Source organism: Pecten maximus, chromosome 3 (genome assembly GCF_902652985.1).
Source record: "Pecten maximus chromosome 3, xPecMax1.1, whole genome shotgun sequence".
NCBI lineage: Eukaryota > Metazoa > Mollusca > Bivalvia > Pectinida > Pectinidae > Pecten > Pecten maximus.
This window is the reverse complement of record NC_047017.1, coordinates 8,182,015-8,199,308: the sequence shown is the minus strand read 5'-3', so window position 1 is coordinate 8,199,308 and position 17,294 is coordinate 8,182,015. Positions and strand designations below refer to the sequence as shown.

Below are 17,294 nucleotides of genomic sequence, written 5' to 3'. Positions count from 1 at the left end.
CAGGTGTGTGTGAGAGTTGGTAGGTGTGTGTGAGAGTTGACAGGTGTATGCGAGAGTTGACAGGTGTGTGTGAGAGTTGGCAGGTGTATGCGAGAGTTGACAGGTGTGTGTGAGAGTTGGCAGGTGTGTGTGTGAGTTGACAGGTGTGTGTGTGAGTTGACAGGTGTGTGTGTGAGAGTTGACAGATGTGTGTGTGTGAGTCGACAGGTGTGTGTGTGTGTGAGTTGACAAGTGTGTGTGTGAGTTGACAGGTGTGTGAGAGTTGACAGGTGTGTGTGAGAGTTGGCAGGTGTATGTGAGAGTCGACAGGTGTATGTGAGAGTTGACATGTGTGTATGAGAGTTGGCAGGTGTGTGTGAGAGTTGGCAGGTGTATGTGAGAGTTGACAGGTGTGTGTGAGAGTTGATAGATGTGTGTGAGGGTTGACAGGTGTGTGTGAGAATTGGCAGGTGTGTGTGAGAGTTGGCAGGTGTATGTGAGAGTTGACAGGTGTGTGTGAGAATTGGCAGGTGTGTGTGAGAGTTGACAGGTGTGTGTGAGAGTTGGCAGGTGTGTGTGAGTCGACAGGTGTGTGTGAGAGTTGGTAGGTGTGTGTGAGAGTTGACAGGTGTATGCGAGAGTTGACAGGTGTGTGTGAGAGTTGGCAGTGTATGCGAGAGTTGACAGGTGTGTGTGAGAGTTGGCAGGTGTGTGTGAGAGTTGACAGGTGTGTGTGAGAATTGGTAGGTGTGTGTGAGTCGACAGGTGTGTTAAGAGTTGATAGATGTGTGTGAGAGTTGATAGGTGTTATATCCATTTATCACTAAATGCTAATTTCCCGAATGGGTTCTCCATCATCCAGGATCATCTTGCCCTGGGGTGGAGATTCCTGGCGAGGGGACCTGGCATGCTGAGGATAGGACCTGGAGGTAGGGTTTCCTGGGGAATACCCTGGGGAGGTGGGGTTTCCTGGGGAATACCCTGGGGAGGTCGGGTTTCCTGGGGAATACCCTGGGGTGGTGGGATTTCTGGGAGAATAACCAACGGATGGACGATTCTCTCTAGTAGGTGTATGTCTTGCTGGGTGTCTGTTTCTCGGGTCAGCATCAAAGTCTAATTTAACTGGACGTGGTTTGGAGCTTGCAGTGTGTTGCTCAGTTGAGTGGGGACTATTGTAACGATCGTCAGGTCGAGACTGCACTCTGGCAGGAGGCTGAACGTCGGGGTTATACCGGTCATTCGACCTTGACTGATTGTCTGTGTTGTAACGGTCATCTGATTGGGATGGAGGTTTATATCTGACGACAGGTTGTGCGTCCAGATTATAACGATCATTTGAACGCGGGTAACCACCTTGGTTGTCATGTGGTACAATGTCAGGTTTGTTACGGTCGCTGGACCGTGGATCTGGATTATATCTATCGTCAGATCTTCTTTGAATGTCTGGATTATAGCGATCATTAGACGGGGGTACAACATTTTGATTTTTATGTTCCCTGTTATTCCGTGGAGCTGCCTCAGGGCGTTTGGACTCGAGACGTGGAGCACTAGAGGTCTTCAGCTGGATAGAAACGCCATCTTGGTGAGATGAAGTTTCAGGTTGATAAGCCGGACCATAGTCTGGTGTCAGACCTGGATTCATTTCCTGGTAGAGGGAGCCACTGGTATTTGAATCTTGACTACTTTCAGGATAAGGGTGTTCCATATCAAATCTTGGACTTGTACTGTGTGATCTGCCTGTGGAACGAGGATCCAAGTACTTTGTGTACCCAACAACATGTGGGGGCGTTTTTGTTCTGACAGATTCGCCAGAAATAACTGACTGGTCCTCAGGGGTGAGATCAATGTGTTCTGAATCCTGCCTACTGTAGCCTCGCTTTGAACTATCTCCATCGCCAAAACCATCATCAACATCCCCTTCTCTGAATCCAGAGTTATCATATTCAAACGTAATTTGCTCTGATGAAATTATTTTTTTGTTGTCTTTTGTCGTTTCCTTTAAAGATTGATCCTTATTCTGACGGGTTCTCCGACCAGAAATCCTGCGGAAACTGCGTCGGACGAAGTCTCTTGCTATAGCTGAAACATTAGAGGATCATTTTTTGTATTTAATCCAAAAGATTGTTTTCTTATTTCATTTCATATACTATTGATTTGATGAACAGGGCGAAGAAATAATTTCACCATCAACAATCAACTGAAAATCTGTGGTAACAATTATTTTAACAATATTTCTACACAGATGTCTCAAAAAATTAAAAATAGGACATTAAGTTTGAGTTAGTTCAAGGCTTCATACTGCCATCAGATATTTTCTACTAAATATTTCAAAAATAAAAGTTGAATCTTTAAATTTTAAATTTTTGGATTCTTCTAATGTCCTTTGGAAAGAAGCCTTTTACATGCAGTAAGATTGAAGACAACGTACAGAAATACAAAGCTGTGTATCAACTGTTTAACATAATTCTGTTCATGAATGACATGATCTTGCTAATTGTTATGTAATAAAAACAAGTATTTGAGGCCAGCTGACAGGACTTGCATGTTTGGTATAATAGAATCAAACACGGCACCAATGTGAACAAGGCATTTCAAGCGAAGCAAATCTCCTCAGTTATAATAACTGCTGAAATATTCCTGTGATTCAGTCCGGGCGTGGTCCCGCCTTGCAATTTATATGATTGTTGAGTTATTTTTGTGTGTAAGGCACAATTGTGTTATATAGGAGAACTGTTGAAATATTCCTGTGATAAGCCTAGAGACCAACTTGTTTGAGGAAATATATTTCTAATACTTGATCAATCTATGAAGTTTGATCAATATATCTGTTTGAAAATGAAGTTGCCTAAGCAGGGATAGTCTTAAAATAGTAACAATTACCTCAACCTTGACCATTAAATGAAATTTGATCAAAATCTGCTAAAAAGATAATTATTTCAGTTATTGGAGCACTGACAAAGATTTACTATAAATAGTAACAGTGACCTTACTCTTGACCTTGGCACCCTCTCTTTCAAGGTATTTTCATATACTTGACTGTTATATGAAGTTTGAATCCAAATCCGATCAAAAATGAAATTGCTAGAGCTCTGACAAAGGCAAACATACTCACCCAACCACCTACATATGAACAGAACGATAATGCAATGTAACCCCCCCCCCCCCCCCCCCTACTTCGTTACAAGGGGACAATTGAAAAATCAAACCGTAACATATTTTATCATCTACCAATTAAGTGTTATCCCATTAAAATATTGAAATCCTCGTGGAAGACTCCAAAAATAGGAATATCTATAGGGTTGGTTCAGGAGGAAATGTATCTGATCATATGGTTTTGTTGGAATTAAGTCGCTTTTCAGGTAGGTCGTTATCGACGAACCCGGAGTACTCCTATTGGATAAATATGTATCTAATTAAATTTATCTCGGATTTGTCACCTGAATGTTTGTAGATAGTCGCACGGCCATATCCATCAGGGTTACGTTTGATGTAGATCCCGTAGACGACCACAAGGATGATGACAATGACAACAAGGGGGACAACCACGGCTACAGCGACGATCGCCCCAGTGGTACTCTGAATGGTAATTTCCTTGTCTCTTGTTACTGTAGATGAAAAATATTCACCAGTTCAGGTCACTTCAAACTGTTTGTTCAGAACAATATTAATTTAAATATCTATTTAAAAATTCAATTGTATTTTAATATTTTTTTCTAATTTTTTCTAATTTCATAATTCCAAACCAATATTGAAATGAAAACTGAAAGTATGTCTGCACAAACTTACGTTCACAATGGGTGCCATGGTAACCAACAGGACATTCACAGATATAGGACTGGACACCGTCAACACAGACTCCACCATTTGAACAGGGGTCTCCCAAACAGTCATCAATGTCTGTTCAAATACACAATAAATAATTCTTTCTATTTTTTGAGTGCACAAAAACAGCAACAAAATACTATTGAGTAAACTTAACTGTAATTCACATTGATAAGAAGAGGATACTCTGCTGACCATATGTCTAGTTTTTTCTCTACAGTTACAGGTGACTGCAATTCTTTTGCCCTTAAGTAGTTTCAGTCTTTTATCCTAAAACAGCTGCCATACAATTCATCCTCAGAATTGAGCTTTTTTAATGTGGTAAGAAACAGGTCACACAAACTCGTGGTTGTTGTATACGCTATTTCTTTAACTCGCATTAGTTATTTTTCCGCTAAAGCTATGTTTTTGTAACTTTAAAAAAAAAATTACTGTTTCCTACCTTGGTCGCAATGGACTCCAGTGTACCCTGTCGTACAGTTGCAGGACAGTTTCTCTCCGCCGATTTCAAAGATCCTAGAATCAGATCCACTGTTGGCTGGTTCCTTCACACAGGTCCCATACTGACAGGGACAAACAGCTACAAAAGGAAAACAAATCAGAACAATAAAGCATATTCAATGTCTAGTTTGCGATTGGTTTGGCTTTTGTAAAGGGCCGAGTGGTTAAGGTGTCCCGACACTTTATCACTAGCCCTCCACCTCTGGGTTGCGAGTTCAAAACCTACGTGGGGCAGTTGCCAGGTACGTACTGACCATAGGCCTGTGGTTTTTCTCTTGGTACTCCGGCTTTCCTCCACCTCCAAAACCTGGAACGTTCTTAAATGACCCTGGCTGTTAATAGGACGTTAAACAAAAACAAACCAAACCAAACGCTTTTGTAAAGTTTAAAGGCCTATCAAAAGCATTGTTATACATGGATGGACCCCTGTGTGTGAGCTGCATGTGGTGTGAGTGTTGTGAGGAGCTGTGGTACGTTTGTGTTTTTGTCATTGTGATATTGTGGCACTGATGCTGACTTTATAGTGCGACCTCACCGAACTGTACTTATATTGCCACTAAAGTAGGACACCTTATACAGTCACATTATACTGACAACGGGCAAACCAGTTGTCCCTGCACTCCTAAAATGCTGAGCATTAAGCAGAAGAAACAAAAACTTCATTTAGACACTCGTTTGGTGAACAAGACACCTCACCCAGTTACATTAAACTGACAATGGGCAAACCAGTCGTCCCACTCCCAAAATGCTGAGCATTAAGCAGAAGAAGCAAAAACTACGTTTACACACTCGTTTGGCAAACAAGACACCTCAAACAGTCACATTTTACTGACATTGGGCAACCAGTCGCACCACTCCAAAAGTACTGAACCTTAAGCAGGAACAGTAACTACCATTCTAAATTCCCTGACTAGTAGGGGACAGAATCCAAAACCAGGACCAGGGGCAAACTCAACCAAAGGCCAAAAGTGAGGAAGTGTCAATTTTGTGAAGGTCCATACCAGAATAAAATCATGCAATATCAGAATTTATTTCAGATCCTCAACAATAATTATCATTTCCAGCTCACATATGAACTTTTCAATATTTAACAATGTAATTAATGCTGAACAAATGAATGATACTAATGCACACCTTAATTGGTTTGCTGTTAAAGGATTGTTTTGTAATTTCCAGTAATGGTGACATTGGCACCAACAATGTAACCTTTGATCTTTTGATTTGGTGGAGATCAAGATCTTATCTGAACTGAATTAGTTTGGATAGAAAATTGGTCTCTGCTATTTTGACTGAGTGATCACACGAACAGATCGCTCATATAATCACTTAATGTAGCCCAAAACTACTGAGTTGTAAACAAAAATGGCGTTGGTTAAAATACTGGAGGGAATATACAGGAATTCAGGATCTCCTCCCGGGAGCCAATAAATGACTTGAAAATAAGGGAGATTTTGTCTCACGCCAGGAGGTATGGCATGTATGCCTAATAGTGACCTTGACCTGAAAAGCAATCTCAAGTAAGCACAACCAATAGGAAAACTATGTGTGAAGTTTGAATTTGATTAAGTTTGAACAAGATTGTAATATGGAAGGTGTATCTACCTTTCCACATAGAGATTACCCTTGCATTACAATTTTGACCATTGGTCAGTATAAACTCTAGACAAACCTGCCATGGTAATGGGTCAATAAAACAGCTGCCAAACAAGGAGGATCTTTTGATGGTTAGATTTTTCAAAAGAACCGCCATATGCATGTAAGTCTCATTGTTTATACATACAGTTTCTAACATTAAGGTTAAAGAACTGGAAACATGCATTACAATTTTGACCACTGGTCAGTATAAACTTACTCTCACAGGTGTAGCCATAGTTCTGGTCAGTACAAACACAGTGGGTCACTCCCAGGTTATTATGACAGGTCCCACCCGATTGGCAAGGGTTGTCAACACAGTCGTCTGAAAAATAATCAAATCAAATTAATATTTCTTTACAATAGCATAGTTTATAAACTTTCAGTGATTCTAACGCGTATGGTTTTTAAACAATATACAGGGCTATATTGTTGTTGAAATTTCACAGAGGCTAACATTTTGCAGTTTTCACAGTCAGAACTACCTCATAGTTTGTGGGTATAAAGTTTCTAACAACCACGCCATGTTATTAACATTCTGCAGTGAGCATTTTCATATATCTGTTTGTACATATAATTTCACCAGGTATTTTTTCCTCTCGATCCTATATTAAATGACCACAGTGAAATTAAATTCACAGCAAACATTACCACAAAACTTACGATAATTATCATTTATTCTAAATACAGTGGAACCTCTATAAACCGAACATGCATGGGACATGACTATTTGTTCGGTTTATAGAGGGTTCGGTTTGGAGAAGTTGATCGAAAAATGACCGGTCAAATTCCGGATATAATTGGTTGGACGATGTTTTATTAGAATGCACCCGATTACAAAACGGCACGTACATACTTAGACAATTTGGATTGTCTGAATAATATGCATATTATGAAAGTTAATCAATGTATATATTGCAGAATATATAAGAAAGGCAAATGACTATAACAATAGTTTTAAACAGTATTTTCACATGTACAACTACACTTTACGATCGGCCTACATTTTGTTACATCCGGTGAAGCTTCCGTCATGTGGATGGGGCCAATAGTCCGATACGGAATATTTTACACATCAAATAATATTAAAGGGTGTGAAGATGTTTTGTTTCAATATCAATATCAATTGATCAGATGATACTGGTCGTATTTCCGACATCGCTGTTGTCTAAGAAAACATCACGGGCTTCTTTACGAAAACAACCCCTTTTGGGCCTAATGTAAATTAAATGCGAAACTCAGGCTTCCAGCTCTACTTGCATTGAGAAGATAAACGAACCGACGCGCTTTAATGAAGTGTGGCATCGTTTCATAATTGTCGTGTTGATTATACACTAGGCCTTCCGTCATAATGCCCCTTTGGGGTATATATTGGATACCTGTACAAATCACCCACGTAGGTCCCGAGACAATAAGGCTTCACACAATACCCGTCACAGTTGTTGTTTCACGGTTGACTGGCCTGACCTCGTGTCATAATCGCTCAGGTAAGGCCGGTTTTCAGAAGTAATTTTTGGTATATTTTAACAGGAACCGGACACAAAATCAGTCCGGTGTTCGGAATTCAGAGGGATCGGTATTTGGAAGTTTTTTAATACTATAATAAAGAAGGACCAATTCCGTACAATGACAATTCGTTCGGTATTCAGAGGTGTTCGGTTTTTAGAAGGTTCGGTTTTCGGAAGTTGCACTGTATCAAGTTTTCGGTAGGAAATTAAAAAGTGGAAGGGCGGGGGCGGTTCTTACTTACCCACAAAAATAACGAAAACGCTAGCGGTGACCATTTCTGCAAAAAAAATAATTGTCACGAGTAATAACCCTTGAGTAAGTCACATGATGTGATGTTTGTTTGTTTGTTTGTTTTTGTTTAACGTCCTATTAACAGCCAGGGTCATTTAAGGACGTGCCAGGTTTTGGAGGTGGAGGAAAGCCGGAGTACCCGGAGAAAAACCACCGGCCTACGGTCATGTATGATGTGATGTAAGACCGTTATGGGTTTTTTACAACACTACTGGGCCGACATGTAACTTGTCTGGCACGGTTGATGACAGTTTATGTTCTTTCTATTGAAATTACATGGATACCCATCTAGCTAGTCACTTTTCGACCTCCCAGCAAAGAATGAATCTAACACTGTTATCACTGCAGTCTATACTGGACAGGTGGTCTAGAGGAGTACATGTATAATACGGCTGTACTACCACAGTAAAATGTCACAATTACATTTGACTGTAGCTGGATTCTCAATTAATCAGAGATCATCAGTGAAGTGTATATTAAATATACCTTTTCCACTGTCTTTGAAGACATATCAAATAAAAAAATAAAGAATTAAATTGTGAATAAATCATGGAGCAAATATGTTTGTTTTATAATTTCCCAGAAAATGCAATGACCTTAAGTTAATTACTTTTTAAACTGAGGACTTAAATGTTACATTACAGGAATCATGACCTCAAAATGATTTAAGGAATACATGTATATGTCATTGTCGGCGTTATGTACCCCGTGACAATTCAGTCAAAGATGGCTCTAAAAGTCACAAAGCATGAATTTGACTTATAAGCAAGGTCATTTACACTAGTATCGAAAATTAGACAGATAAATGGGAATTAAACTGGCTTGCAAAAGCTGCTGATAAATTAATAGGGACTTACTCAACATGGTTGTACTGGTTCTGTTTGGAGAGTACAAGAAAAATGGCATTTCATATCCATAGTCCCAGTGACACTGTCCTGTACGACCCTTGTCTATTACGACCATCCAGCCACTCATGACGTCGCAGGCTGTGGAGGTTGTGGATGTAATGAGGAAGCGGTGTCCTTTATCAGATTGGCTAGCGAACAGAAGAACCATTTTGTAAATTTGAAAATTTTATATTAATGTTCAAATTGTGCAGTTGATAATGGGGATATCACTTTACTATAGCACAAGTACAGTTATTGTATAAATAAATCAGTTCTCTTTGTGCCACAGAAATTGGTCATTTATTTACATGTATTCATCCTCAATTAAGCCCCTTCCCCTAGATATAAAGTTAAGTATTGATTTTTTTATGAATCTTTTTAATTAATTATGAACCACTTTAAGCTTACTGTTTTGAAATTGATGATTTTGCTAAAAATGAAAAATGTGGACTTATCTGGAGAAAGGGATTTATCTGCTGACCAATATGGTCATTGCCTGTATCACAGGAAACTTGTCATTTATATGGGTGGGTAGAGGTGAGGGGTGAGAGGTGAGGGGTGAAAGGTGAGGGGTGAGAGGGTGAGGGGTGAGAGGTGGGGGTGAGAGGTGGGGGTGAGAGGTGAGGGGTGAAAGGTGAGGGGTGAGGGGTGAGGGGTGAGAGGTGAGGGGTGAGAGGTGGGGGTGAGAGGTGGGGTGAAAGGTGAGGGGTGAGAGGTGGGGGTGAGAGGTGAGGGGTGAAAGGTGAGGGGTGAGAGGTGAGGGGTGAGAGGTGGGGTGAGGGGTGAGGGGTAGGGGCCAGAGGTGAGGAGTAGAAGTGAGAGGTCAGGGTGAAGGGGGAGAGGTGGGGGTGAGAGGTGAGGGGTGAAAGGTGAGGGGTGAGGGGTGAGAGGTGGGGTGAGGGGTGAGAGGTGGGGGTGAGGGGTAGGGGCGAGAGGTGAGGAGAAGGGGTGAGAGGTCAGGGTGAGGGGTGGGAGGTGAGCGGTAGGGATGAGGAGTGAGAGGTGGGGGTAGGGGTGAGGGTGAGGGTGAGGATGAGAGGTCTGTGTGAGGGGTGAGGAGTGAGAGGTGGTGGTGAGGGGTGAGGGGTAGGGGTGAGAGGTGAGGGGTAGGGGCGAGGGGTGAGATGTCGGTGTGAGGGGTGAGAGGTGGGGGTGAGGGGTAGGGGTGAGGGGTTGAGGGTGAGAGGTCGGGGTGAGAGGTGGGGGGTAGGGATGAGGGGTGAGAGGTCGGGGTGAGGGGTGAGAGGTGGGGGGTTAGGGGTGAGAGGTGGTTGGTGAGGGAGGGGGGTTGAGGGAGGGGTGTGTGTGAGGGAGGGGGGGTGAGGGATGGGGGGGTGAGGGATGGGTGGGGTGAGAGGTGAGGGGGGGGGTGAGGGGTGAGGGGTGAGAGGTGGTTGGTGAGGGAGGGGGGTTGAGGGAGGGGTGTGTGTGAGGGAGGGAGGGGTGTGTGTGAGGGAGGGGGGGGGGGGGGTGAGAGGTGAGGGTTGAGGGTTGAGGGGTGAGAGGTTGTCTGTAGTAAATTTTGTAATTTCTTAACCAGAAAGGTTTGGTTTGTTTTTTATAAATTTAACATCCAATTATCATCTGGTTATTTGATAACAGGGAACAAGGAAGCATATTTAATTCAATTCACAAAACATAACTTACATTCATTTCATAAATTACCAGGAAGTGAAATCTTTCCTTATTCTATCTCCAGGGAATTCTCTCTACTGTATATCAAATAATTATCAAATTTTCAATTTTTTTATGCAAAGAATTAAAAAAAAATCAATGAAAGATTTAACAAGATAATCAAAATTAAGACATAGATAAATGGAGTGTACTTACCCATCAGCGCTACAGTTTTTAATGGTCCCGGGAGAAAGGTCAGTGTAACGCTGACCTTGTTGAATGATGTTCTCCTCAGAAAACCAAGAGGTCATGGTGTCTGACCAACTACTATTGAATATAATGCTTACAACCTCCATTCCGTCTCTGTACATACCAACCTTCACCTGAATAAGATGGCAGTTTTAATTCAATGACAATTATCTTTAATTTATGTCAATTTATATGTATGAATTGGATGATAAAAATACATTCACATTTTTATCAATATTTGAACAATTTTTAAAAATATTACAATTATTTCTTCTGAGCACTTTGATTATTATGCAGTTTAAAAATATCACTAAACGTTTTCTTCTGTGCTCAGTTTTTAGGAAAAAATATGTTAGCATCTTTATTGAAATAGCAAGAGTTACAAGAACATGTATATCAATATAAAAGAAAAACTGAAAAAACAAATTCTGCAGACAAATATAATTATGTAATTATGTACATTTTGCCAATTAAAATATGTCAGCAGTTGTAATTCAATGTTAATGTAAAATCAGTGAGAGAAAATTTACATTTTGAATGTTGGATTTGGCCCAGTTATTGACAATCCTGGATTTATATGATGGTGAAGCTGGGGCAAAGTATGAATCTTGTACTTGGGCAATTCCTGCAGCATCATCATTCAGATTGTGAGATGAGGTCCAAAGATCATACAAACTTGATGCTGGTGACACATCCTCTCCTGCTGCCACCTTCAGGACTACTCGCCATCCTAAAAAGGGGAGGTAATTGTTTTTTTTTTTTGCTTGTTTTTTAAATTTTGGTTTAACCATTGTACAATTAACAAAAATTATCTTTATATACTGATCACACACTGATTTTTTTTACTCTATGAACAAAATCTTCTTTGCATTTTAAATAGCAAAAAAAAAAATGTTTATAAATGTACTCTTATTGAGTTAGCAACTTACTAAATGGAGGTAATTCTGAGCTGTCAATGGCAATAGAATACAAATCATTACCAATAAGATTACAAAAATAAACTTGTGATATAATTATCAATGTCAATGCTTGCTTACATATACAAATTGACTTATGGATATGATGAATATACCACAATGCTGTTATATAGTAACTGTTACAAAATCACACATAACATTCTTGAGGATCACCATAATATTCTCCAAAAAACAATTATAAACAAGTTGCCAGTAAACTTATCAGGATTTATAACTAAACTGTTTTAAAATAAACAACAATCGAAATCAAGAATGGGGTTACTTCCCCTTAGACCATCAATGATTAGATATCTGACAAACCAGTATATAACATGTACATAACATAAATTTGACATCAGCTAGGGAAATCAAGCGATGGACCATTGATGAATAAAGACATTCAGTTTTGGTTAAAATTGTCCATTCATTATAATTATGCAAGTTATTTGAACATAGTTTAAATTGCTCTGACGATTTGCTACATTTGGCCTGCATTTTAATTATTCTATATCATTCAATTTTCACAATTAACAGTATCATAACAGTGAACATACCTCTACAAAGCGTGACTGACCCCAACAACAGGACAATCACAAGCCCCCAAAACAATCTCATCTCAGGTTACTATGGACACTGAAATAGAATGACATGAAAATTAATTAACTTAATCTATGTTGCTATTTGCTTAGCATATTTCTACTTTCACTTTAGCACTGAACAACTCCACTGAAAATAAATATCTATGAAAAAAAAGTAAACAAATAACTTTTCTACAGGCGTTAGTCCAAGTTTCCTCTGAACCCTGTGACTCCTTGATGTGAAACATCTTGATGAATAGATGTGTATTCTGTTTCAAAATGAACCTCAACTTGTTAAGTATCCCAACACTCCAATGATCAGTACCTAAGGTCACCACCAGGGATCCGACCCCAACTTGTCACCCCACCACTCCAATGATCAGTACCTAAGGTCACCACCAGGACCTAAGGTCACCACCAGGGATCCAACCCCAACTTGTCATCCCACCACTCCAATGTAGTACCTAAGGTCACCACCAGGGATCCGACCCCAAATTGTCATCCCACCACTCCAATGGTCAGTACCTAAGGTCACCACCAGGGATCCAACCCCAACTTGTCATCCCGCCACTCCAATGATTAGTACCTAAGGTCACCACCAGGGATCCAACCTCAACTTGTCACCCCACCACTCCAATGATCAGTACCTAAGGTCACCACCAGGGATCCGATCCCAACTTGTCACCGCACCACTCCAATGATCAGTACCTAAGGTCACCACCAGGGATCCGATCCCAACTTGTCACCGCACCACTCCAATGATCAGTACCTTAGGTCACCACCAGGGATCCAACCCCAACTTGTCATCCAACCACTCCAATGATCAGTACCTAAGGTCACCACCAGGGATCCAAACCTCAACTTGTCATCCCACCACTCCAATGGTCAGTACCTAAGGTCACCACCAGGGATCCGACCCCAACTTGTCACCGCACCACTCCAATGGTCAGTACCTAAGGTCACCACCAGGGATCCGATCCCAACTTGTCATCCCACCACTCCAATGATCAGTACCTAAGGTCACCACCAGGGATCCGATCCCAACTTGTCATCCCACCACTCCAATGATCAGTATCTAAGGTCACCACCAGGGATCCAAACCTCAACTTGTCATCCCACCACTCCAATGATCAGTACCTTAGGTCACCACCAGGGATCCAACCCCAACTTGTCATCCAACCACTCCAATGATCAGTACCTAAGGTCACCACCAGGGATCCAAACCTCAACTTGTCATCCCACCACTCCAATGGTCAGTACCTAAGGTCACCACCAGGGATCCAACCTCAACTTGTCATCCCACCACTCCAATGATCAGTATCTAAGGTCACCACCAGGGATCCAACCTCAACTTGTCATCCCACCACTCCAATGATCAGTATCTAAGGTCACCACCAGGGATCCGACCCCAACTTGTCATCCCACCACTCCAATGATCAGTATCTAAGGTCACCACCAGGGATCCAACCTCAACTTGTCATCCCACCACTCCAATGATCAGTACCTAAGGTCACCACCAGGGATCCAACCCCAACTTGTCATCCCACCACTCCAATGATCAGTACCTAAGGTCACCACCAGGGATCCGACCCCAACTTGTCATCCCACCACTCCAATGATCAGTACCGACGGTCACCACCAGGGATCCAAACCTAACTTGTCATCCCACCACTCCAATGATTAGTACCTAAGGTCACCACCAGGGATCCAACCCCAACTTGTCATCCAACCACTCCAATGATCAGTACCTAAGGTCACCACCAGGGATCCAAACCTCAACTTGTCATCCCACCACTCCAATGGTCAGTACCTAAGGTCACCACCAGGGATCCGACCCCAACTTGTCACCGCACCACTCCAATGGTCAGTACCTAAGGTCACCACCAGGGATCCGATCCCAACTTGTCATCCCACCACTCCAATGATCAGTACCTAAGGTCACCACCAGGGATCCAACCTCAACTTGTCATCCCACCACTCCAATGATCAGTATCTAAGGTCACCACCAGGGATCCGACCCCAACTTGTCATCCCACCACTCCAATGATCAGTATCTAAGGTCACCACCAGGGATCTGACCCCAACTTGTCATCCAACCACTCCAATGATCAGTATCTAAGGTCACCACCAGGGATCCAAACCACAACTTGTCATCCCACCACTCCAATGATTAGTACCTAAGGTCACCACCAGGGATCCAAACCTCAACTTGTCATCCCACCACTCCAATGGTCAGTACCTAAGGTCACCACCAGGGATCCAAACCTCAACTTGTCATCCCACCACTCCAATGGTCAGTACCTAAGGTCACCACCAGGGATCCAACCTCAACTTGTCATCCCACCACTCCAATGATCAGTACCTAAGGTCACCACCAGGGATCTGACCCCAACTTGTCATCCCACCACTCCAATGGTCAGTACCTAAGGTCACCACCAGGGATCCGACCCCAACTTGTCATCCCACCACTCCAATGATCAATCTGATGGGTTTTGTTTTGTTCAGTATTATCTAAAAGTCCTATCAACACAGCTATGGTCATTGAGGGATTGCCGTCACGTACAAGCTACATGTGTGTGGTGAATGTGTGATTTCAGAGACCGCATTTGCCGACTTTTGAGTGCTACCTCACTGAAGTATACTGCTAGGACTCCACAGACACCCAGCAGGACACAAGTCACATTACTGATAACAGGGCGAACCATTCATTCCACTCCCAAAACACTGATGATTAATGTTATAATTGAGACTCTGGCATGGTCTGCCTCGGTCAGGGGACAGAACCTAAAAAAGCTTTCCTCACAGCATCTTCGCTAGCCAAGGCTTCTGATTACGTTACACTCCACGAACCCTTGGCAGATATAGGCGTCAGTTCTGGCCCTCTAGCGGAGATTCGAAATTACCACCCTTTACACATGAAATTTTCGACCAATCAAAATGAACGTTACCGATTTACTTCATCGGTGATGTTTACAAACGCACATGGAGGCTTGTGTCATTTTGATGAGATATGTGATCAATGACTTATATAAATTGATCAATCACTGCGAATGTTTCCCAATGATTGTACGTCTCTGTTTTTAGGTAAAATGTCATGACATAGTCGACGATGTAGCTCTGCACTGGGCGCCGCAATTTTTGTTTACTTTGAAACCAAGCCTGGATGTAAAACGCGATTTGATTGGGTGCCCTGGGATTCCAGGGCGTGACGGTTTGAACACGACTATATCTGCCAAGGGTTCGTGGAGTGTAACGTAATCAGAAGCCTTGGCTAGCGCAGATGTCATCACAGGGGCAAACACTTAACTAAAGGCAGGAAGGTGGTTGTTTAAGGAGAAAAGATATCATAATCTCAAAATTAGTAACCCTGTATGATCATGCAATGGGGGTAGCAGGTACAATTCGTACACCATTACTTGGGGAAATAATCTGTGATCCATTTAATTAAAACCTGCCTTGTACACAAAACGTAATGAGTAGCTGTACACATACAAACTCATTGTGAGGTTGAGCATCTGTGTCAAGTCCCTGTGCAAGTATTTTAGAATATTAGAATTATAGGTAAAATGAACTTTATAATTTTGGTACACGTACATGTATGTAGGAAGTAAGGTCAAGGGGAGATAATTTAGTGTAAGAACTTATAATTGGGCAGTTATACATATATGTATGTGGACAATGTACATATACATGTATACATATACTCAGGTATCATTTAACCTGTTTTAAGGTATTCTCCCATATGTTGTCTATTTTGTGTACTTGGGTGGTGAATTAACATAACTTACGTAGTAATAATTACACAGATGTAAACAACTGACAATAAACAGACAAATCGTTGTCTTACCTGACCATTTCATACCTGTCCCTGATCTATCGTGATCGAGACTATTTACCTGGTGTAAATTCTTAATTACCAACAGCTTTCAAATTCTGCTGTATTTTACATTACAATATAGCTTACGTAGGAATAATTACACAGGTAAACAACCGACAAAAACAGTAAGACAGCCAGACTCGTAACGTCACCTGACCATTTCACACCTGTCCACGATTTATTGTGATCGCGACCACTTCACCTGAAAATCCTTACCTAGCTTTATCCGAAGAAGTGTATTCCCGGATATTCTTTTTAAACCAAAAGTTATTGATATCAGTATTTACGGGTAGGTCATTTCGGGTGTGTTCCGGGAGCTGATACCTGTCGCTTCTATTCCGGTATTGCCTAAACTTCCGTTTTACACCTGAGGGGTCCCAAAGGGGGTATTGTATTGGAGACAATACCGAGCACCTAATGAGCCATTTCCGTTTACCTCAGTTGACCCTTTGATCTGTAAGGCCGCCATATGAGATTTATGTTACGTTTAGAATAAACAAATTGGTTTGTTTATAATTTATACTCACTCAAGGCAAAAAAAAACCCCCACATATTTCATAGCTTATTGCTAAATGTTTAATATCCATATTGTAAAGTGCTACTGCAATCTCTAAAAACTCCAAAAGAAAAATATGTTCACCAAACAATTATTTTCTGCAATTATCTGTTTTTTACAAATTCACAATGTTTTAAATTCCATTTTTTTTTCTTATTTTTTTAAACTCACAATCAGGTAAGTAACTTGTATGTTTTTTTTATGTTTTATTTATTTTTATTTATTTTATTTTGTATCAGTGCATGTCTCGTTTACTGTTTGAGTCGGGTTTGATAGCTCATTAGAGCTAATGTTGATTCGTTATAATATGTACCGACTGTAAATGAAGTTTGAATTGAATTGAATTGAATTGAATTGAATTTCAAACCTAAGCTTAACATTACAATAGCTTGAATCATATGTCTGATACATTTACAGGAAAATGACACCATCAAATAGCGCACACTTGTTTCCAGAAGAAAAAGAAAAGAAAAATGCACCAATCAGCTGCAATAATGGCACATCCATAAGAGCAGATATAAGATTATCAATTTTCTGTTTTTTCATTTCTCAAAATCAAATTGCTCCATGTCTTCTTTGTTTCGATTTTTCTAGGCCTATATCGGCCAGACAGTTGGAAAATATCTCACCGCCAATCCAATCTATCCAATGCCATCCACGTCAGTTGTGAAACCACGCCCAGAAATGGACATACCTGTCAATTAAAACGGCGCTTTTTTGTTTCAACCTTTGCACATGCGTAAAACAAACTGAACGATTTTGTTTCCAAACAGTGTCGTCTGTAAAAACGTAGGGCAGCCATATGTAAAAGTTAAGAATTATCAAATATTTGAAAGTGAGAAC

At 41.1% G+C, this 17,294-nt stretch overlaps 1 protein-coding gene across 1 annotated transcript; it reads right to left on the bottom strand.

Moving 5' to 3' along the window:
• Positions 1-208: 208 nt before the first annotated feature.
• Positions 209-16,225, bottom strand: LOC117324594. The gene is made up of 11 exons (XM_033880514.1): positions 16,112-16,225; positions 11,995-12,073; positions 11,015-11,214; positions 10,452-10,618; positions 8,592-8,770; positions 7,685-7,720; positions 6,155-6,259; positions 4,244-4,381; positions 3,766-3,876; positions 3,417-3,584; positions 209-2,058 (listed from the first exon to the last, which is right to left on the bottom strand). The coding sequence occupies exons 2-11, from the start codon at positions 12,053-12,055 to the stop codon at positions 803-805; spliced, it is 2,421 nt and encodes an 806-aa protein (XP_033736405.1). The 5' UTR covers positions 12,056-12,073; positions 16,112-16,225; the 3' UTR covers positions 209-802.
• Between the last annotated feature and the right edge of the window lie 1,069 nt (positions 16,226-17,294).

What these genes read in the sequence shown, in the direction of transcription:
- LOC117324594 (XM_033880514.1), bottom strand. Translation starts at nt 12,055, where the DNA reads ATGAGATTGTTTTGGGGGCTTGTGATTGTCCTGTTGTTGGGGTCAGTC. An exon ending in AACCAGTACAACCATGTTGA is followed by an intron (nt 7,721 to 8,591) that starts GTAAGTCCCTAT and finishes TTTTTTTTGCAG; the next exon opens with AAATGGTCACCGCTAGCGTT. An exon ending in CCATGGCACCCATTGTGAAC is followed by an intron (nt 3,585 to 3,765) that starts GTAAGTTTGTGC and finishes TTTCATCTACAG; the next exon opens with TAACAAGAGACAAGGAAATT.